The sequence below is a fragment of the Anoplophora glabripennis genome, unplaced genomic scaffold (genome assembly GCF_000390285.2).
Source record: "Anoplophora glabripennis isolate ALB-LARVAE unplaced genomic scaffold, Agla_2.0 scaffold206, whole genome shotgun sequence".
NCBI lineage: Eukaryota > Metazoa > Arthropoda > Insecta > Coleoptera > Cerambycidae > Anoplophora > Anoplophora glabripennis.
The window spans coordinates 388,815-410,144 of record NW_019416733.1 but is presented as its reverse complement, the minus strand read 5'-3'; the positions used below and the strand labels follow the sequence as shown (position 1 = coordinate 410,144).

General features: G+C 32.8%; 6 protein-coding genes across 8 annotated transcripts in view; 3 read left to right on the top strand and 3 right to left on the bottom strand.

Annotated features, from left to right (window-relative positions):
- Positions 1 to 183: 183 nt before the first annotated feature.
- Positions 184 to 7,773, bottom strand: LOC108904688 (BTB/POZ domain-containing protein 9). 3 transcript variants are annotated; one of them, XM_018707329.1, is made up of 12 exons: positions 7,718 to 7,773; positions 6,778 to 6,954; positions 6,652 to 6,720; positions 6,529 to 6,595; positions 6,177 to 6,433; positions 5,850 to 6,111; positions 3,235 to 3,454; positions 3,025 to 3,184; positions 2,843 to 2,970; positions 2,670 to 2,773; positions 566 to 780; positions 184 to 456 (listed from the first exon to the last, which is right to left on the bottom strand). In XM_018707329.1, exons 2-12 carry the CDS (start codon positions 6,952 to 6,954, stop codon positions 253 to 255), a joined length of 1,863 nt encoding a protein of 620 aa, XP_018562845.1. In that variant the 5' UTR covers positions 7,718 to 7,773; the 3' UTR covers positions 184 to 252. The 3 variants fall into 3 exon arrangements, with proteins under 3 accessions (XP_018562845.1, XP_018562844.1, XP_018562846.1); XM_018707328.1 differs by having other exon boundaries at positions 7,559 to 7,752; XM_018707330.1 differs by lacking the exon at positions 7,718 to 7,773 and adding an exon at positions 7,231 to 7,250.
- Positions 7,774 to 7,902: 129 nt separating this feature from the next.
- LOC108904687 (RNA-binding protein pno1) lies at positions 7,903 to 8,842 on the top strand. Its single transcript, XM_018707327.1, has 3 exons — positions 7,903 to 7,967; positions 8,021 to 8,393; positions 8,461 to 8,842. Exons 2-3 carry the CDS (start codon positions 8,022 to 8,024, stop codon positions 8,803 to 8,805), a joined length of 717 nt encoding a protein of 238 aa, XP_018562843.1. The 5' UTR covers positions 7,903 to 7,967; position 8,021; the 3' UTR covers positions 8,806 to 8,842.
- A 62-nt stretch (positions 8,843 to 8,904) lies between these two features.
- LOC108904686 (vesicle transport through interaction with t-SNAREs homolog 1B) lies at positions 8,905 to 9,637 on the bottom strand. The gene has a single exon (XM_018707326.1). It carries the CDS (start codon positions 9,388 to 9,390, stop codon positions 9,040 to 9,042), a length of 351 nt encoding a protein of 116 aa, XP_018562842.1. The 5' UTR covers positions 9,391 to 9,637; the 3' UTR covers positions 8,905 to 9,039.
- Positions 9,638 to 10,026: 389 nt separating this feature from the next.
- LOC108904714 (dehydrogenase/reductase SDR family member 4-like) lies at positions 10,027 to 11,312 on the top strand. Its single transcript, XM_018707364.2, has 2 exons — positions 10,027 to 10,910; positions 10,963 to 11,312. Exons 1-2 carry the CDS (start codon positions 10,261 to 10,263, stop codon positions 11,075 to 11,077), a joined length of 765 nt encoding a protein of 254 aa, XP_018562880.1. The 5' UTR covers positions 10,027 to 10,260; the 3' UTR covers positions 11,078 to 11,312.
- On the bottom strand, positions 11,307 to 15,399 carry LOC108904675 (nucleolar GTP-binding protein 1). The gene is made up of 6 exons (XM_023455339.1): positions 15,234 to 15,399; positions 14,701 to 15,175; positions 14,052 to 14,587; positions 13,504 to 13,992; positions 12,443 to 12,673; positions 11,307 to 11,580 (listed from the first exon to the last, which is right to left on the bottom strand). The coding sequence occupies exons 1-6, from the start codon at positions 15,279 to 15,281 to the stop codon at positions 11,425 to 11,427; spliced, it is 1,935 nt and encodes a 644-aa protein (XP_023311107.1). The 5' UTR covers positions 15,282 to 15,399; the 3' UTR covers positions 11,307 to 11,424.
- Positions 15,400 to 15,884: 485 nt separating this feature from the next.
- LOC108904689 (integrator complex subunit 8) overlaps positions 15,885 to 21,330 on the top strand; it is a 10,520-nt gene continuing 5,074 nt past the window's right edge. Inside the window, exons 1-8 of the mRNA XM_018707331.1 lie at positions 15,885 to 16,142; positions 16,201 to 16,392; positions 16,448 to 16,664; positions 16,749 to 17,193; positions 17,254 to 17,484; positions 17,540 to 17,780; positions 20,246 to 20,428; positions 20,514 to 20,729. Coding sequence (XP_018562847.1) covers positions 16,025 to 16,142; positions 16,201 to 16,392; positions 16,448 to 16,664; positions 16,749 to 17,193; positions 17,254 to 17,484; positions 17,540 to 17,780; positions 20,246 to 20,428; positions 20,514 to 20,729 — 1,843 coding nt within the window. The 5' untranslated portion in view covers positions 15,885 to 16,024. The remainder of the gene's footprint in view (positions 16,143 to 16,200; positions 16,393 to 16,447; positions 16,665 to 16,748; positions 17,194 to 17,253; positions 17,485 to 17,539; positions 17,781 to 20,245; positions 20,429 to 20,513; positions 20,730 to 21,330) is intronic.

Genomic DNA, 21,330 nt, shown 5'->3' with positions numbered 1-21,330 from the left:
CATAACAAATTGGCATATTTTAAGATTCTCTACACGTGCTTGCTCTGCGTCGGTAGAGTTATGAAACACCCTGTATTTGAATGCTTTGTAGTGATCCCCGTCCGTCAACAACGATCCACAACAATAATTCATCTGTTAAATATTTTTTTAAAAGCGTAATATTTAAATAAATTATTTCTGAAGTATTTCCCAACGTATATATTGCAGGTTTAACAAAATTACAGATCATTTATAACTACAATTAAAACTAATCTATTCAGGTTCTGAAGATCTATCTACTAAAGCCATAGGTACTTCCTCTGCTTCAGTGGCGGTCTCCGGGGGTTGAGTAACGGGATCTATAGCGGACACCCCGTTAAATTCCCTACTTTTCCTATTCGACTTCGGTGAAGTCATGGAACTTTGACCCCCGACGTCTTCGCAAGACGGACACTCGAAATGAACGCAGTGAAATACCTGCAAATGTAAACTAAACACTCAACGCTTCCAACGTTGAAAAGAAAAGTCTAATCCGTAACGGTGTACTTGGCATTTTTTTCCGCTCGTTTTACAACTTTACACTTACCTCGTTTGCCGTATTGTGTGTGCCAACGATTCGGATAAAAACGACGGGTCTTGGCGGAAATTTGATGACCTGCCAAGACTTACAGTTTTCCCTCGTGTTATCGACGACCATTTCCCATTCCCAAACGTTAGTCGACGATTCTATGTAATAACTGTAACTTCTATCGTCACAGTCCCAAAGTAGTAGTCTTAAACTGGAGATTATGTAGGGTTGTCCTGAAATATAGGAGGCGTTGCATTATTCCATCGACAAAATTTACGGATGACAAAACAGAGAAATTAGTTCAAGTGAATGTAGATCCGCAATCGCTTTGTTTTTCGAATAAAAGATGTGGAGTTTTATTATGTACTTGGTTATTCTCGTTCATTTTACACGTTTTATAAATAAAAATACTTATTCAACTGATTTATTCTCTACAGGCTGTTACAAATTCACTTCTTACAACATTTTTTTCAGCCTTGTTCGAGGCGATATTGAAAAAAGAACAACTTTTTCTCAAGGCCACTTTTTGCGCTCTATCGAATGGCATAATCAATTTTTATATGCAACGTTTTGTCTCTTCAGGACCATCATCAACTACAGTACTGTACTGCCTCAGCCCGATCCAGATTCAGACGTTTTGTCTCAAAAAATTCATCTTCAGTGTATTCGTTCCGAATTTATTTAATTTTTTATTTAGATTTCCTTGTTTATTGAATTATCGTACATTGTAAGTGTCGTTAGACCTTGTGAAATCCATTTAGTTATTTAAATTATTACCACTATGCGTTACAATAAAACATTTATTATTATGAACTATTACGATCAGTTGGTCATACATAACCCAATAAGTTGTTGCGTCAAAATTAAAACATTGTTACAATTTTAATTTTATTATGACCAATTAAAACTTAAAAATGCATATGAATAACCAAAACGCCAACTGAATATTACCCTTTAAAAAATTTCAGTAAATGTTCAAAAACATTTTCGTTTTGGCAAAGGTTGAAAATGAAGATCAGCGTAATATTATCGGAATTTATTATATCTGTAACCGCAAGTGTGAAAGAGTATGTCAGATGTATTTGTATGAATATCCTGAAAATAATAGATCGGAATTTGTTTGAATTTTGAGCACTCGAGAAGCCTAGAAATAACTATAGACACGAGAAGAAAACTCTAATAATTTTTTATTTTAATGCGTGGTGGAAATAGTTTAAATAACTAGACGGATTTCACACTTATAGTGTACGATAATTCAATAAAAAAGAAATGTAAATAAAAAATTTAGATAAATTTGAAACGAATACACTGAAGATGAATTTTTCGAGACAAAACGCCTGAATCTGGTTTGGGCTGAGGCAGTACAGTATAGGGGGGTCATGAAGACTTGCAAAAAAATATAATAAAACTTCCAGTCGTATTTAAAAAAATGAAATTGATGATGGTCCTGGAGAGACGAAACGTTACATATAAAAAATGACTATGCCATTCGATAGAGGGCAAAAAGTGGCCATGAGAAAGTGTTGTTCTTTTTTTAATATCACCTCAAACAAGAAAGAAATGAAACAAAAACGGATTTACAAAATTTCCGTTTTTCCCAAATATTTCGAAAACTAATCATGTTAGCCTTGATTTTTAGAGGCATAATGTTGGTCCCCTGATTACGCAACTATGCCCCCATTTAATTAAAATTAAGAGCTCATATTTAGAAAGAATTTTCTAGAGGTGTCTAGCAACCTATTTTTCAGAGTATATAGTAAAAAAAAATAGTCGACTTTTTTTGACCCACCCTACTGTATATTTGTTATCATTTCAAGTTTTTGATAAAAAGTATAAATTAATTTTTTAAAGCACTGTGTTTAGTTTGTGAATCTCGATATTAAATGACATTGATCTAGTTCATAATAATAACAATCCACCTTTTGTGCTAACCGGGTAAAAAACAAATGGCCAATATTAATTCGGCAAAACGAGAATGGTCATTTTATTACATTCATATTAGTTTTTAGTTTATCGGTTTATGAAGAGGTGTATTGCATGACTTTTTGTGTGAAGTATTAGTTTTACTGTGAAAAAGTCTCGTTACTCATCCCACTTTTTTCATAAAACAAAAAATTCTTACCTAATTGAATTAATATAGCTCCGGATCCTAACTGATGGCAGGTATACCCTGAATCCCAATCGTAATGTTTTGTATCTCCGTTCAATAAGGCGTTACGTGCTCGGCTAAAAAAAAGGGACAATAAGTGTAACAAGTAACTTTTATGGTATCAAAAATGAACATCTTCGATTTACCTGACACCTTCAATGACCACGGCGCTCTTGTCCACAGTGGCAACGTTGTAATTCGGGCAGATAATATCATTCAACATTTTTGGAATCTTCACTTTACACATCGCCTCGAACGACACCAAGTGAAACACCTCAAAAAGACGCGCAATTATTAATCGTGAACAGCAAAAATTAATCAAGATTACCTTGTTTACGGTATTATGGGTCCCTACTATCCTGACGTACTGTACCACTCTGTTCTCGAAATACAAATACTGCCAAGACCTACAACTATACTGGCTATAATCGACCACGCGTACCCAATCCTTCTGCTCCATGGACACCTCGATATAGTACGAGTAAGATCTAGAAATCATTCGATATAACCTAAGAAATTGCTAAGGGATAAAACTAACCTAATATCCCTGTCCCACAGTAACATTCGGATGTAATTAATGATAGAGGGAGCGCCTAGTTTTACGATAATACCGTGATCACCGGGACCGTTAATGGCATGCCTTGTGTAACCCTTTTCCATGTCGTACGAGTAGTAATCTCCATCTAACAAGTATTCCATCAATTCTCCGGATACGACCTTAGAACCTAATCTCGGCGACGCTACGTTCTCGTCAAGTACTGAAAATAAATTTTATGTTTGTCATTAGGCCCACATACGGTACATGTTTTTTAGTAACACTCGATAACTTGCTATTCCAATCCAAATTTGGTTTTTCCAAGTTCAAGTATAACTGACAAATTGCTTTTTTCGAAATTTGAAACCCCACTTTCAAGGCCTATAACTTCTCAAGTTGCGTTAAGTCGTCATATTTTGGGTACCCCTACATCCTGTATTTTGCTACAAATCAATTATTACCTACATTTTTTTAAAATTTAGATGCTATTTATATCAGAAGATTATTCAGAATGTAACCTCTTGTACTATTTCATATTTAGTCCAGTTACTCAGGGTTTTTACCTCCGAATTCTTTATAACTGAACCGATTGACGTGAAATTTTGACTGAATGTGGGGAATGCCTCATGGAACAAAACTTATATAGTGCCGAACTGTGCTTTTGCCCTGGGGGTGGAAATTTTTACGCCCAAAATAACCACAGGAATCGATAGAGGAGTCAATTTTAAGTAACAAATATTATATAAAGTTTTGTGGATAATCCAATACTTTCCGAGTAATTCGTCATTGAAAATGTTGATTTTTTACTGAAAAAGTGCTTGTTTTCGGACAGTTTTTTGCAAATAACTCTGAAACCATTGGATTTAACAAAAAAGTTGTAATGAACAAAATAAAAGGTAATAAAAAAACAAATCTAATGGTATTATTTTGTTTTTCTCTAATTGTAATATAAACCGAATTATGGATTTTTAAACATTATTATATGTTAGCTAAAAACTAAATTGGAACCAGTTAACATAAATAATGCCAAAACCATAAATATTAGGAAAAAACTATTTGAACCTTTTTTAAAGAACTTTGAAAAACCTTTAAGATGAGCTGTTTTAAAAGTCTTTAGAATCAAAATTAACGGAAATTTGATTGAAAAAACATGATAGTCTCATTTTTTTTAAGAAAAAAATAAACAAATCAGTGCCTTTGGCGACAGAATTAAAATTAAATGCAATCCATTTACAGATTTCTTCATTTATGTTCTAAGAATATGTTCTGGGTCTTTAACTCACTTACAAAGCATGCTTTTGAAAAAAACTTAATTTTTGAAAATGTAAATTTTTCAAATTTTTGAAAAAAATTCGATTTTTACACTGTAACTTAAAAATTAAAGGGTGTACGAAAAAATACAAGAGTAAAAAAATTTAGCTTTACTTTTGCCGAAGATTTTGTTTTTATTTTTTATTTCTCTAAAATTAATATTAATCGAGATATCGCCATTTTAAGTTATCATATGAATGTGAGTACCACCCTTTTCAAGCCCTTTAAACCCTTCAAACTTATAAATGAAGGGCTTAAAAAAGATCAACTCAACAGCTCACGTAGCCCTTACAATTCCTTGCAAAATGAGCCTTTGTGCAATTAAAAATCTAAAAAAGTAAGAAAGTTATCGTCAAAAAAATAAACACGCGTTTAGGTGATAATTTTAGGAAAATTTAGGTTAAACAAGAATTTTGAAGCATTTTGATTTTTTTTGTATATATACGTATTTTGTATGTGTACATTAACATATTAATATAACGGACTAAGGATGGTTAAAAAAAGATTTAGTGGAACCAATAAAAATGCGTAGTTTGCCTGCTCCGGAAGAATAGTTGAAAATGATTTTTTGCAACTGCAAAAAAGATTGCAGAGGAAATTGTGGCTGCCGGAAGCTTGGTTCCGGCATGCTCCGGCGACAACTGTTTAAATTCGCCTCCAATCATCGAAGAGGATGAGCATGATTGTGAAGACAATAGCAGTGACGACGAATAATCATTTACATATAATTATAATGTTTTTTTGTATTTATTATTATTAAAAAGGAAAATAAAAATTTATAAAATAATCTTAATTTTGTGTGTGTGGGCTGAAATGTTGCAATCGATGAAAAAGATCTTTTAATCAAGAAAGCAATTTTAATTTGATAAAAGAGCACGATTAAAACATTTCAAGTTGAAAAATTTTTTTTTATATTATTTTCATCCAAAGGAGTGGTTTTTAAAGGTTTTTCCGAGTTGAAAATATGGGATACATTAAGTGTCATGTTAGATAGCACATGAAATTACTTATACTGCATAAATAAAAAATATTTGATTACATAAAATACTTAAATTTCTATTTTTTCTTTTTTTTTCCAATAAGGGGTGGTCTTCACCCCCTTAAGAACAAAAAGCACACCTAGCGCATATATAAGTTTTGAAGTGGGGGGTAAGATGAGCCTAATTCTAAATTTTGAGAAAAATCTATGCAGTTATAAAAAATTTTGAAGTATTACGATGTTTTCAGCTACAGGAAGTGGGCTAATTAAAATTTTGGATTATTAGAAATTACAAGCAAAACTAATACATAATTTTCATGCGACTTACTCAATTGTCCCCGATGCGGTAAGTTGCTCAAACGAACGTTAGTTCTTTCAGCTATCGCGTCCAATAATGCATCGGGTTTTACGAGCCCCGCCGGTCGCACCACCGAAAGAAGATCCGCGACACTCATCAGCGGCAACCTGACGCACTTCATCACTAAATCATCCTTATCTTCGTTGCCTTTGCACCAGTTACAGACGCCTCGAAATATCTCCACCTCTGGCGCGAAGAAGGAATCCCTCTGCAGGAGCTCAACGAGAGATTCCTGAAACGATGACAACGAAAGTGTTTGCGTGCCGTCGTATACAATTTCTTTTAAAGAAAACCTACCTGAGAGAGTTGCAAAAACGTTTCGTGAGTTAATATCTTAGAGGCATGCCTGTCTAAGAACCCGTGGCAAAATTTAACGAGCTTTTCCAATCCGTACAAATGGGCAGTGTCGAGGATCGCGCAAACATTTCTCAAGGCTAACAATTGTTTCAATATGTCCGATATAGCCGTTTCTAAGTCTTGGAAACCGTACTGATGAGCCAGGCCAAGCGTATCCAGGATTACATCTTCCTTTAAGGTCGACAAAAACATGTGTCCTTAAATATTTCAGTTTTATTAAAAGTAACACTCTTTAACAAAAAGCTAAAAGTAGTATATTGATCAAAAACTAAGCAATATATACAATTCTCACCTGTATAGATATATCGTAGTAAAACCTTGAAAGCTTTGAGTGGAGCATCTGGTAGAACAATTTCTGCCTAAAACAAATATTTGTCTTTTAGTTTTTTTCCCTTAAATTTAAAAATTCACAAACCTGAGAAGATTCCTTTAATCCTCCATAGAGGAGTGCGCGAAAATAATCGCTACGTGCAGCTAAAATTACCTAGAGTAAAAAATTAAAAGCGTAACTAACGAGTGGCATTTACAAATTTCTACAAACCTTATGCGCACTGAGTTTCTCTCCCTCCACAACAAGAACCACATCGGAATAATCTGGATTTAAGCACAATGTAGACAGATGTTCCGAGAACTGAGACAGGTGCTCTATATCGCCCAATCTTGTGGTTACTGTTTTTGGGTTTGGATTTTGTAAATACTGATGACTTCCACTACTCATCTAAATAGAAATATATTACCATTTTAATTCATGTTCTATATCTTCAATGTTCTTTTCATTCTAGTCTTATAATAGTAATTCCACTGTACTATGTGATAGTACTTTAAAAAAGATATTAGGGTCAACATGAACAAGATTACTACACACAGTAGGTATTTACAATGTGTACTAAGTAATATATGAATATGATCTATATTTTAAATACATAAGAATTAATCTAAGATTTTAGTTTATTGTTTCGCTAAGTATGAAATTACGACCTACATAGAAACAAACCTTTTTGAATTAATAAATACGATTTAACCCCGAAGGGCGAGTAGTTATGTAATAATTATTATTATATAAGTACATAAAAACGTCAATCAATTGGTTATACCACTGATAATTTGGTAAATACACAAATAAATGACAGTTATTGGATACTGATTATTTTTCATTAACAGGAACAGGTAGTCTCTATTCAATTATAACAAAATGTTGATTAGATAGATTAAGCACATATATCTCTGTGTATTTATTTAAAATTTTATTTAACTACAGAAAAGTACATGCAATTTTATACTGTGGTAACCTTACATTGTAATAATTAAATTAAATAACTTGCCTTAGAATATATCCTCAAATATTCCTTTTATCTAATATTCGACTTTTATATATTATTCAGATATGTTTTCGCTGTACTGTATAACATTTCAATATTCACAGACAGCAATGATTGATTACCGATGAAATACCATTTATCATTAATTTTTTACATATTTACCTCTGCTCTGATTCTGAATTACTGACAATTATCATATGGAAAGATTAGAAAGTCCAAAGCCAAAATTAATCTAAACTGAACTGAATCAACTCTATACTTTGAGAATTATTTGAGAATGAGGGTAAGACGGATCACTTTTGGCTTGTACGTTTTACACAATCACAGTTCGGAATTGGTTACCCGGGATCACTTATCGATTTATAAACGAACACACCCTGAACATAACCTTTTTGTTGACAGCGATTCAAAAGTAACGTGTATGAACTGTGTGGTGTGATTTATTAAAAACGATATTAATTTTAGGATGGCTGATATAAATATAGACGCAGACAATTTCGAACCAAATAAAGGTCCTAAAAGAAAACATATTAGCGAGTCTGCAATGGAAGTCGATGTGCATAACGGAATAGAAGGGAAAAGCAAAAATACTGCACCGAACTCTAAACGAATTAAAACTAAATCGTTATCAGAGAATAAAGAGGATATACGTAAAATAGCCGTTCCTGCTCATAGATATTCACCATTGAAAGAGAATTGGTTGAAAATATTTACGCCGATAGTGGAACATCTGGAACTTCAAATAAGATTTAATTTGAAGACGAGAAACGTGGAAATTAGGACTTGTGAACAAACTAAGGACATTAGCAATTTACAGAAAGCTGCAGATTTTGTAAAGGTTTGTGTTTGTCTTAGCTTTTTCAAAACGTACTTTAGACATTTTATTTATATATTATTTGTTACAGGCTTTTGTGTATGGCTTCGAGGTGGAAGACGCATTAGCCTTATTACGATTAGATGATCTGTTTGTAGAAACTTTTGAAATTAAAGATGTTAAAACCTTAAAAGGGGATCACCAGTCTAGAGCTATAGGAAGACTTGCGGGGAAAGGAGGACGAACTAAGTTCACGATTGAAAATGTTACGAAAACAAGAATTGTCTTAGCTGACAGTAAAGTACACATTTTAGGAAGCTTCCAAAATATAGCTCTAGCAAGGAAAGCAATTTGCAACTTAATTCTTGGTTCGCCACCTTCTAAAGTCTACGGCCAATTACGAAATATCGCTAGTAGAATTTCAGAAAGAACATGAATTATTTAAATAAATAAAAAGTATGTACATACATAGAATGTGTATTTATTTGTAATATAAACAAAAAAATGCATAGGCCTTTTCAGTTCAATAAGTACATTTTTTAAAGAAAGTAATTTTCAAGGTTTGTAACCTAATATTGTTTTAAATATTTACATTATATATTTATGCTCAAGTATAAAACATTAGAAAAATTTATATGCATATTTAAATACCTCTTAACAAATATCACAACTATTTCTTTATAAATTTCAAGTAAGATAATGAAAGCAGTATAATAATTTCAATTATTATGATCATAATTAATATAAATTTGTTATATACAACATTCCTTCTCATTTTATTTAAGATTGATTTGGTATTAAGTAGTTGTTCATTGGCATTTTCTAGTCGATCTCGAGTGCGAAGAAGTGCTTCTCTTTGTTCTCCTAACTCATTTATAACTTCATTGCCGATATTTTCAGTTTCAATTGCAATTTGATTTGATCGAGCTATGCTGTCACCTGTTCTCTCCAAAACTGCAGTCCCTTCTAATATTACTTGCCTATTGTGTGCCTCCCAATCGAAATCTGGTCCACCAGACATTTTTGCAATAATTCACTCTAATATCCAACTAACTGACTAATTGCCAATATCTTTTACTATTTTCACATTTGTAAATGTTTTTATATCTGTTGGGTAATAGTCAACTTAATAAACTGTATCATGTATTATTTTCCTACGAATTTTATTATTTACATATCAAGTCTATGGTGTTTTTTAGTTTTCCACAAAATATAAAAAAGAATACAATTATTTATTATTTCTCTACTGACAGACAGTTCATCAACATGTGGCGCCATCTATATGAGTTGACAGTTGACAGACCAATGAGCTACATAATAGCTGCTTTCCAATTGCCAAGGAAGTGCTCTTCTACTGTCCTACTCTAAATACTCCAAACTTAAACAATTGGAACACCTTCAAAAGAAACACGTAAATATTAAAGGTTCTCTGTTTATATGTAGTTGTTCTTTGTTCTCCAAATACTAATCAACTAATCTTGTTCCTTAATTCTTAAAATCCAGCCAATGACGTCACAAAGATATGTAAATCTCAATTTGTGGTAACAACTAACACCGACGAACAGACCTATTATTATCAACTTTGTTTTGTTCTTGTCAAAAAATCCAGCTCTATTTTTTTTAGGTTAATTCATTTTAAATTTTAGGCTTTAAATTTTCATGTTTAGATCTGATAATTCTCTAGTTTAAAAAAATTTCTGACTTGGTAATGGACATCAAATGTCTATGAAATATTTTTTACAAAAATATACTTGATATTGTTCAATGTGGCAACTCTGCTGATGTATTTTGTTTATCCATATTTATCTCTTGATTGGACTGGACTTTAAACTATACTTGATATTATTGGAAATAAAATAATATATTTAAGTCAAGTAAATTTATAGAAGAAATGAGTTCTATAAATCGTTTATGTGGAAAAATTGCTATAGTAACTGCTTCTACAGATGGAATAGGATTTGCAATAGCACAGAGATTAGCTCGTGAAGGGGCAAAAGTTATCGTTAGCAGTCGAAAAGAAAAAAATGTAAACGAAGCCATAAGTAAACTGAGTAACGAGGGACTCGATGTTAAAGGTTTGGTATGTCACGTATCAAAGGCCGACGATAGAAAAAAATTGTTCGACCAAGCTAATAAATTCGGTGGCCTCGACATTCTAGTATCAAATGCAGCTGTTAATCCAGAGGTTGGGGATGTACTTGATTGTTCTGAAAGTTCATGGGACAAAATATTCGACGTTAACGTTAAGTCAGCCTTCTTATTAGCCAAAGAGGCAGTCCCGTTGTTAAAACAAAGTAAAGAAGGCAGGATAATCTTCATTTCATCAATTGCCGGCTTCCAGCCACTTGGCTTACTAGGAGCTTATTCGGTAAGCAAAACAGCTTTACTAGGACTGACAAAAGCAGCTGCACTTCAACTTGGCCCCGAAGGAATTACCGTGAACTGCGTGGCACCGGGGATTATAAAAACAAAATTTTCTTCCGCTCTAACTTCCAATGAGGGCGCAGAAAGCGAAATTTTGTCACAAATTCCCTTAAAAAGGTATATAAGAGGGTACCGATTGAAAATTCTTTTTAAAACTGATATTTTTCAGGTTGGGAGATCCTCACGATATTAGTGGTGTTGTCGCATTTCTAGCTTCAAAGGATGGTGCATACCTGACGGGTGAAAATATTGTGGTTTCTGGTGGAATGCCTTCAAGATTGTAAAGAATATACACGACTTTTATTTAAAGTATGCTAAAGTTAAATATTCCTGTAGTCACTAACCGAGTTATAATTTTTGTGAATGGGAGGAATGATTCGTTATTTCGTGACATATTTTTGGTTTTCCCTGGTCATTTAATGATGAAATCGGCATATCTTTTGGTAGCTTTGAATATAATCCATTTGTTGTAAGGATAGTGGTATGGTGTAAGTTTTAAAAAAAAGACATCAATTATTATATATTTTTTTCAATTTCAAAGAAAACTTTATTTCCTTTTACCATAAAACAATAACATTCATAAGAATAGCTGGTATTCTTCTGGAAAAGTACTATATGAAACGTAAATAAATTAACGTCTATCAGTTTTACCGACTCCTCGTTTTCCTGCAAACAAATGTTTCGGCATTTTAGTACCTATAAATCTATCGGCTTCTCCTTTGAGTCCCATCTTTTTAACCTTCTTACTAATGGCTCTATGTGCGATTTTGGCTAATTTTTTCTTCATCTACAATAAAAAAGAGAAATCGGTCTTCTATATTTGCGAGAATAACGGTGGTGGTGACATCTATTACATTAATTTAAAATCACTATCATCTTCAATATAAATATTTAACAAAATATCAATATTAAAAAATTTATTCAGTAGCAGTGGCGGCTCGTTAGAGGAGGCGGGGGGGCTAAGCCTCCTCTGCAGTTTTTGATAGTATTGCAAAAGTTTTCTTTTAGTTTTTTATTTTACATCATATAATTAATGTTATTTAAGAAATTTCGTTACAAATCTATTTGCAAATGCAACTAATTAGGTAGGTATCTACTAAGGGAGATCTCGAGTACGTAAATATACGATTTTTAAATGTCCACTATTTTTCGCGCCCTCCGAATTCTAATTATAGTCGCTGGCAGCTAACTTTCGCAAGCCTCCAGCCTTTGCCAGTGTTCTATATCCTATGTAGCCTTGAAATGATGCCACGATTATCTACATTCGAGCTTCAAAAGTCGACACGTAGGCTTGTTGCCACCTTTCATCTCTTTTTGACAAGCAAATCTTTCAATCTACCACCTCGGTGATCGGAGTTGTATGTTACAACGTTGCATTTCATAATAAATTAAAAACATTGGTCATCTGTGAGTGCACGAGTTTTTGTTTTTAACTGGTGTTTAAGTGAAGTTTTTCTTAAGAATTTTTTTGAGACGATCATAATTAATTAGTAAAACAATCATTTACATTTTACCAAATGTACTACCGGAGATAAGTGATAACATTAAGGGAAAAAGACCATGTCAGATATCTTTTGAAAAAAGTAATACTAAATGTCCATTATATAAATCGATAAAATGGATGTAATAGGAGTAGTAACAGTACTTACAGCAACGTCCTTAATTCCTTGTTCGTTTCTGGGTGGCTTAGAAAGCGATCTTGACCTATTAAGAGAGGTACTGTCTGCCTCATTTGTGTCCATTCTCATTCGTTTGGTAGGCGGCCCCGTAGATCTGCTCCTAGCCTTCGTTTTGGTAAAGTGGGCGTCTTCGGTTCCCGACATATCTACCCCCAATTTAGACATATCTTCCCTTAATTTGGAGACAGATCGGCCTCTAACCTAAAATAACAGTGTAGACAAAAACCTGTTTTACAGTTACCAATTTTTCGTCAAATAAATCGTTAAAAGAAATTAGCCAAGTTATATCGCTACGTGCAACAGAGATTTTAAATAACAAAATTTTAATAATAAAAATTATTACCACAGCTGTTTTTATCAGCGTCCATGCATAATTATATCTAATTCGAAAGTTATGGTCTGATCGGTTTGATATTTTCCTTTGAAATTTATGCTATTTTTAATTTTGTATGTATTTGAAATCTAAAATCAATTTCTGTTGATTATTCAAATGTTAAATAGAGAACTGAAATGAAATTTAAATGTTAAGAAATAATTATAACCCGAAATTTTAGGGATTCTTCAACATTTACGTCTGGTGGGTTAAATTGACGAACGATCCTAGTTGTTGCACAAGTGTTGCGGGTATAATTCAATGCCGGTAGGGGCATATAGCCCTCGGAGTAGTTGTTTCTCGCAACACTGGCAAATTAAAACGTTGTCTTTGCCCTTTGTGGGCGGCAGTCGTGCAACAAGTACCTGCAATATAGCAGGTCACTTCCTACTGTAGCCATTTGAATGGCACAGTTGGGAATCAGCACGACAGATGGAGCCATTTGCGCTCCCACGTACATTAAATGTTGAATAGAAAAGTGCAGTTCGGCATAATATATTATTTGTGTGTTGCATTTTGCTTTTTTTCTAAAGTTTAGTAGTCTTCAATTTGACTAAGATGATTTGTACCATAAATATAGCAAATTTGATGATTTCCGATTTAAAACACGATAAATAGAAATAATTGTCTCATACAATTAAGTAAAGTCAAGACTTACCTTCGCTCCTGAAGTTCGCGGTAAAACAGGCTTCCTACTTTGTTTATTAATCCTTGCTTCATCTTTAATAATAGCCTTTTTGTGTCTAATTTGTAAAGCGAGTTTTTTAATTTCTTGCATGGTCTCGTCAAGCTCGATTTTAGGTACGGCATACATCCCCGTCTCCTCCCTTATCTCCTCCTCCTTCTCTAATTCCTCGAGTTTACTGAAAATCTCGGGATCGATATAATCTGCGATATTGTGTCCTTCCCAAATTTCTGGTATAATGTCGTAGCGTTCTTCTTCGGGGATGTCCGTATAGTGCTTGTTAAGATCGAGCACGTAATCGTCGCCTTGTTCCAGTTCTATGTCACGTTCGAGCTTGCGTTTACGTTTTTCCATGGAAGCTTGTTTCTTTGCCAGAACACTTTCGGGTATACACGGGGGACGAGGTTTCTCGTCTCTCGGTTTAGGTATGGCAACGTGTAGTCGGTTGAGGACCCCATCGACCTTAAAAACAATAGAAAATGCAGAATTTCAATTTTTTAGACCAATATAACTGTTCTTACCTTTTTAGTTCTCATCTTTTGATCGACGCGATAACTGAGTAACTTTTCGCAAGCTTCCGTTTTAACCTCCATCACACCGAAGTCACTCATTGTGGACATTTCTAACAATGACAAACCTTTGTCACCCTCGATTTCTTCCAATGCCGATCTCCGATCTGCAGATAATTCATCCAATTTTATGATGTCAGTTTTGTTGATGACAACTATAAGCGGTTTATTTGCGAATAAGGGCTTGATAGACTCAAATAATTTTACTTGCTCTTCGATCGTATGTCCACATTGTTCCGACAGATCCATAAAATATAAAATGCAGGCTCTTAAGTGGGCCAAGGCGGTAACCGCTTGCATTTCAATAACGTTACGTTCCTCCAAGGAGTGATCTAATATTCCGGGAGTATCGATAACTTGCCAACGAAGGTATTTGTAGTCCGTGTGACCGACGTACAGTGATTTAGTTGTGAAGGCGTATGGTTGAACCTCTACATCTGCTCTTGTGATTTTGTTCATAAATGATGACTTGCCAACATTTGGAAATCCTAAAGCATGAAAATACAGAAGTGTTTAGTGAACTTTTAATAAATTAGAAATTATTTGGGTCATAATCTAATCTCAGATAATACAATGAATGTTTTCAAATCCAAAAACTTACCACAAATAATGATTGTTCTTGTATAAGGATCCACTGATGGCAAACGTGCCAAATGCTGTCTAACTTGTTCTAAATATACTAAATTAGAGGCTTGTCTTTTCATAATAGTTGCCATACGACCTAGCGCAGCCCTTTTAAGCTGTTTGCAACGATACAATGAATCGCCATATTTTAATAATCTCACATAGTCCTTCGCTACAGTATCGATTAAGTGTCTTGCAGTATTTATTTGTCCTAAAGCCAGTTTATAATGATCTTTGTCATAAAGCACGTTCATCAAATCAGCATAAAAGGGATGAACGTCATCTAATTTGGGAAACTCCGTTAAAATTTGAGTTAATCTGTCGTGAAAACTTTGCTGAGAAAATTTTACTTTTCTCATATAAAAGGCCCTTATTCTTGTGATTTTATACTGTTTATGTATAACAGTAGGAGTCTTGCGTTGAGTTTTAGAAAATATAATATCTATGAAATCCTAAAAAATATTTAGGTTATGTTGTATTAATAAAATATAAAATTAAGGTTATACTTACTTTTGCTGTGGGAACTACAGCTATTTTCTTGAAATTATAGGTTGCCATTTTTTAAATTTTTCTTAACTTTCTTACAAATTCAAATAAAACTCTTGTATTTGTTGATAAGAAAAACGTGGTTATTTACGCTAAACAAGAAGGATCAAAAAGAACATGACATGCGTGACAACTGACAGTAATGAACAGACATAACCTTAATTTAATCCTTCTTTTTCTTCTTCTTGACATTAACGATACCTTAGACGATAATTATTCGGAGTGATACTTTTCTACATAAAAATGTAATTTCGGATCAGCACAGATGTGCCCACATTGGAGCATAAGTATTCTCAAACCAAAAATGGAGTTTAGTGCTCTGTATTTTAAGCAGTCCAACACAATATCGATGGAACAAAAAATATATATATACTCGCCGAAACAAAAACCTAGTAACTACAAACATTTCAAAACGAAAGCAATAATAATTATTGTTTGTTTAGATCCTTTCCCTTCATGCCGTATTTACAGGTTGTATAAGATTTATATCGAATGAAACGGATTGGTGTAGAAAGTGTAAACGGTGGAATTGAAAGAACAACGTTCTTTTACCAAAGATCCCTTTTACTTGTTGATGTTATGACGACAAACGTCAAAACATCAAAAACAAATAAGTTGACACTAACCTAATTGTTTTAATCGCATTGTATTTCGATTTAAACATAAATATTAGATATTTTAGAAACATATTTATATATGTCATTTTACTCTTCTGAAACTTAAGGTTGTTACTCGTGTAATAAGTATTTTCTAATATGGATGTGGAATTACTGAGGCCAGGCACTGTTCCCATATCTCCCGATACAGTATTATGGTTTGAATTTTTATTAGATCCCGACTTACTGTTGAAACATTTGCAGAAATCATGTCCAGGTAATAAAAAATATTATTTCTACTTACATATTTTTTAAAACATTTTTTTTTATTATAGATCCATCTCCAACAGAACTAATAACAAAATTTTACGATGTTATATCTGAGGCACTGAAAACAAGGCCGGAAGTTGAAACCGGAGAGATTATTAATGTTGAATCAAGTTCTGAAAAACCTAAGCATCCCGCTAAAAATGTTGCATTGAAAATCCTTTCCTTGAAAATAGCAGCATTTCTGAAATGGAGTTTAGGTAGGTAGAAAGAATTTTTTTGTTGCACATAATAGCTTGTCATATTTTATTTTAGATCAATTACGAAGCTTGCCGTTTAAGACTCAAATAAATCTACTGCAGGATTTAATGTTTTTTACGAATAATGAAAACGCCGCAGAAATACCTAATATAGAAGACCCAGATGTTAAGTATGCGGCACCGCAGTATCTTTTTGCTCTTTTATTATTTCATCGATGGCTTTTAAAAACATCAATGCATAGAGTTACCTCCAACTGGCAACTAAGGTTTAGGTAAGCAGCTTTATTATTTATATGCTAGAATTCCTATTGTACTGGCAGTTCCAATTAAACATTGAGTTACTCATTGGCTTTTAGTATAAACGATATGTCCCTAGTTGATGTGAACATCATTTGTTCTCCTGAAAATATTACAAAATCTGTCGCTTTTCTTACGAGTTCGTTGGAATGGGAAGCCGTACCGCAGATGCTGACATTCGAGTGTTTTAATTTGCTTACGGAAGCAAATGACTCCATCGAATTCGAGTGGGAGAAAAGCCAGCCGATTTCCAGGAACGAGTTTTGTGCCCAAATAAATTACGATCTTGGCGCGTTTTTCTTTTACCAAGAAGAGTATGATTTGGCAAAAAAACATTTCTCTAATTGTCTGCAGTGTTTCATGGATATGCCGAAAATTAACGAATTTTACGATGTGGATAGGCACATGTTGGAAATTTATATTAACGCTTGCCACGGTTCTCAGGAAATACATAAGGGGAACTTACTGGAGCAATTAAATTTGTCGATTGTAAACCAGTATATGGTAAGTGAGGGAGAAATATAATTATTAATGTCTGTTACCATCTACGGGCTGTCGTTTTAGGGTATTACTACGATTTTGCAGCAAGACAATATTTACAGGGAAATTCCATTAGTGCATAGACTAAATTTAGAGTTGGATATTCAAGGAGCATTATCGAGTGGGGCATTTACCGTTGCTAGAGATTTACTTTTTAAAATTAAAGCGCTGAATATTGTAAGAAGCATTTTAGACAAAAAACCTCTATACCAATATTCGTTTTCTTCGGTGAAAAATGTGGAGATATTTGTTTGGGTATGCATCGTATAAAATTTATAACATAATAGAAATGCAAGGAGTTTATTTTCAGGCGTTTCAAGTTACTTGGAAATCATTTTCAGAGAAAGACAGACTGTTATTAAAATCGTATCTCCTGGAAATTACATTAAAAGGAGACTTCCCCGACCTACTGCTAAAGATCGAATCAATTGAAGAATTTGACGTTTTCAATAAACTGGATCTGCAGTATATTAAAGGTTCCGAGCCTAAATTCGACATTCCCGAGAGTCTAACGAAAACTGATATGAATATGCTCGAATTCAGCAGAAAAAGTAAGTGTATATAAATTGTACTCTTTTAATAATGTTAAATTGTCTTAATATTTTATCAAAAGTACCTTTAATTTTTTAAGAATTTTTTTATAACAGATATTGTGGGAAACAATTATAGTCCAGATGGTATCTGTTTCAAAGGGTCCATATTTAGGTGAATCGTATATCCACAGAGATTTTTGGCTTTTTGGCTTTAAAATATCACTAGAAATGAAAATTTTTGTATGCGCATAAAAAAAAACGTGGGCTTAACTTTTGGCGGCACAATATGTTAAAAAAATTCGGAAAATGTCATATTTTTTTTCCTATTTAATTATGTATCTTTTCAAGAGTTGATTTTAGGTGAAAATGGAAGAGGAAAAAAATGTTTGTAATTTAATTTTACAAAATATGACTAGTTACAAATTGAATAAATCATGATTATTATTGTAAAAATCGATAAAATCGTAAAAAATGGGTTTAAAAACATTACTTTTTAGGGAATTTTTTTGGGGTCTTTAAGTTAGGCATAGGACCTTCATACTTGGCTCAAGAAAAGTTCATGTTACCTATGTAGAATCATCACACCAAATTTCATCAAAATCGGTTCGATAGATTTTGCATAATAATAATTTTGCAATCCAGATTTTGAAAAAAAATTTGCAAATTTTCAAAATCTTGCACAGCAAAAACCAAGACTTAGATACTTGAAAATTTAATCACATATAGAAGGGCTCTCAAGCTTTCAAATGCTTTTTGAAAAATTCGAATCCGTCAATTAGGAGAGCTCTAGCGCTTGTTTAAACATTGGTTGAATTTTTGTACTATAATTTGGTATTTTTGTAATATAATGAGTTAATTTCTCATTTGCTTATATTTTAAGAAGTAAATAATATTTGAATTATACTTTAATCACAAAAGAAATGATGATTAAATTAATAATTAATTAATTAATTACTAATTTTCGACATATTTTGAAAATAATTGTTGTTTAAACAATTTTAGAATATTTAAATAATTTTTTTTTTGATCTTTGACAAACAGTATATAAGTTTATACACTTACCTTTGATACGATAAAAAATAAAGTTGATAATTAAAGGAAGTTTAAAGATAAATAATTATCGGACTGTTGAAAGACCAATAATTATTAACGATAGGCATTTGAAAATACGCTAATTGTTTTTTTTTTAAATCGCGAGATATCAATCTAAAAAAATCAAAATCAGACCTCTAGAAGCTGAGATATTAAAAATTTTCAAGCGCGTCGCGATTTTGAACTCGCCGATTCAATTTTGAGCAGGCCGAAGCGGTCGCGCTCTCTGCTTCCCCCACCACCATACCCGTACGATTTTCATGAATTTCTCGCTTTCATAAATAACTTTAAACACGTTTTAAAGTAGGTTGTCAATGAAGAAAAGTATTGCAAACTTAGACCTGATAAGTACTCGGAATACCAAAGGTATTTTTTGAAAAATTAGCCCGGATGTCCCAGTACAATAAATGACTTTGATCGTCTATAACTACGTAATTAATTGATCAATCGATCTGTTTTTTTTTTTTAAATGCGTCTTTCCAAGAACTTTTAAAACTTATTTTAAAAAATTTAATTTGATTGAATATTCACAAAATTATTCTAATTGTTTATAAGTACAAAAATTTGACCAATGTTTAAACAAGCCCCAGAACTCTCCTAATTGACGGATTTGAATTTTTCAAACAGCGTTTGAAAGCTTGAGGGCCCTTCTATATGTGATTAAATTTTCAAGTATCTAAAGGCTTTGGTTTTTGCTGCGCAAAATTTTGAAAATTTGCAATTTTTTTTTCAAAATCTGGATTGCAAAATTATTATGCAAAATCTATCGAACCGATTTTGATGAAATTTGGTGTGATGATTCTACATAACATGAACTTTTCTTGAGCCAAGTATGAAGGTCCTATATCCAACTTAAAGACCCCAAAAAAATTCCCCAAAAAGTAATGATTTTTAACTCCATTTTTTGCGATTTTTTCGATTTTTACAATAACAATCATGATTCATTCGATTTGTAACTAGTCATATTTTGTAAAATTTAATTAAAAACATATTTTTCCTTTTCCATTTTCGCCTAAAATCAACTCTTGAAAAGATACATAATTAAATAGGAAGAAAAATATGACATTTTTCGAATTTTTTTAACATATTGTGCCGCCAAAAGTTAAGCTCACGTTTTTTTTTATGCACATAGAAAAATTTTCATTTCTAATGATATTTGAAAGCCAAAAAGCTAAAAATCTCCATGGATATACGATTCACCCAAACCAAAACAGATACCGCCTAGTCTATTAGTCCGAAGGCCACATGCCTTGTTCAGCATTGAACTATACTCCTAGTATCTAGTAAAACAGCTAAAATTATTCGTCAGCAGCATCACCAGTAGGGTTACCAGTTCTATTTCATGACGGACCCGGAGACATTAAAATTTGCAACAGAAAATTGATTTTTAGGGAAACCAAAAATGGAGTTGAGGCAGTTGGAAGAGCAGCTAATAGCCACATACGATCACAAGGAAATCAAAGAAATACTTGTAAAAATTGCAGTACTCAACTTGGGTACTACCGTTTGGAGTATAAATCCTCAGTGGGAACTACCTATACCACTACAAAGTGTATTGAAGTCGCTTCCGAGAGGTAATTTTTTATAATAACATTTCAACAAAAACTAGACTTTAATTTTTTTTTTAATGTAGGAATGTAGATACATACATTTTTTCAGGTTTCCACCAAGATTATGCTTACGTAATTTTAGCAAAATCCAAGGAGCAACTTTTAAATAAAAACTGGAAACTGTCCATGGAATTACTGCTGATTTTAGACAAGGAACTGCACACTTCTAACTGTAACGTAGCGAAATTGTACAAACTTATTAGTTGGGAAATATTGTTAGTTCAAATAACGCAGCTGATCGATGAATGGCCAAAACATACAATCGGTGAGCTCCTCATTTACTTTTAAAACAAAAACTAACTTATAGTCCAACCAAATTACACTTGGAGAAAAAAAAATAACTTTTATAAGTGGAAATGGTAAAAGGGCTTATAATAAACCTAAAAAAAAATAAATGCGTGAGCAGGGGCGGCGGAGGGTTGATTTGGGGGCTTGAAAAGTTATGAAAAATTGTATCATTGGGATTTCTGGCGAAACGTCAAACAAAAAAGTTTCCAATACATAAGTTGTACCTAGATCATGCAAAAATCTACAACTTTTGTAGAAGTCACTTTTTAACATAACCTCATAATTTCCGAGAAAAATGCGAAAAACAGGTTATTTTCAGATTTTTCAGTTTTATTTCTCATTTCCGCAAAAATTATTTAATTTTGACGAAACTTGGTGAAAATGTACCTTTCTCTGCCTTAAATAACCCCAAATTTTTTTAGATAAAAAAATCAAGAAGTTTCAGAGATATTCATTTTTTTTGGCCTGAAACACTTTTTTTTCGAAAAAAAAATTCTTAAAAAAATCATCGTACAGAGTTCTGCCGGTAATCATTTTTTTTCGTTTTGACGTATACTTTTTGGTGAAATAAAAAAATT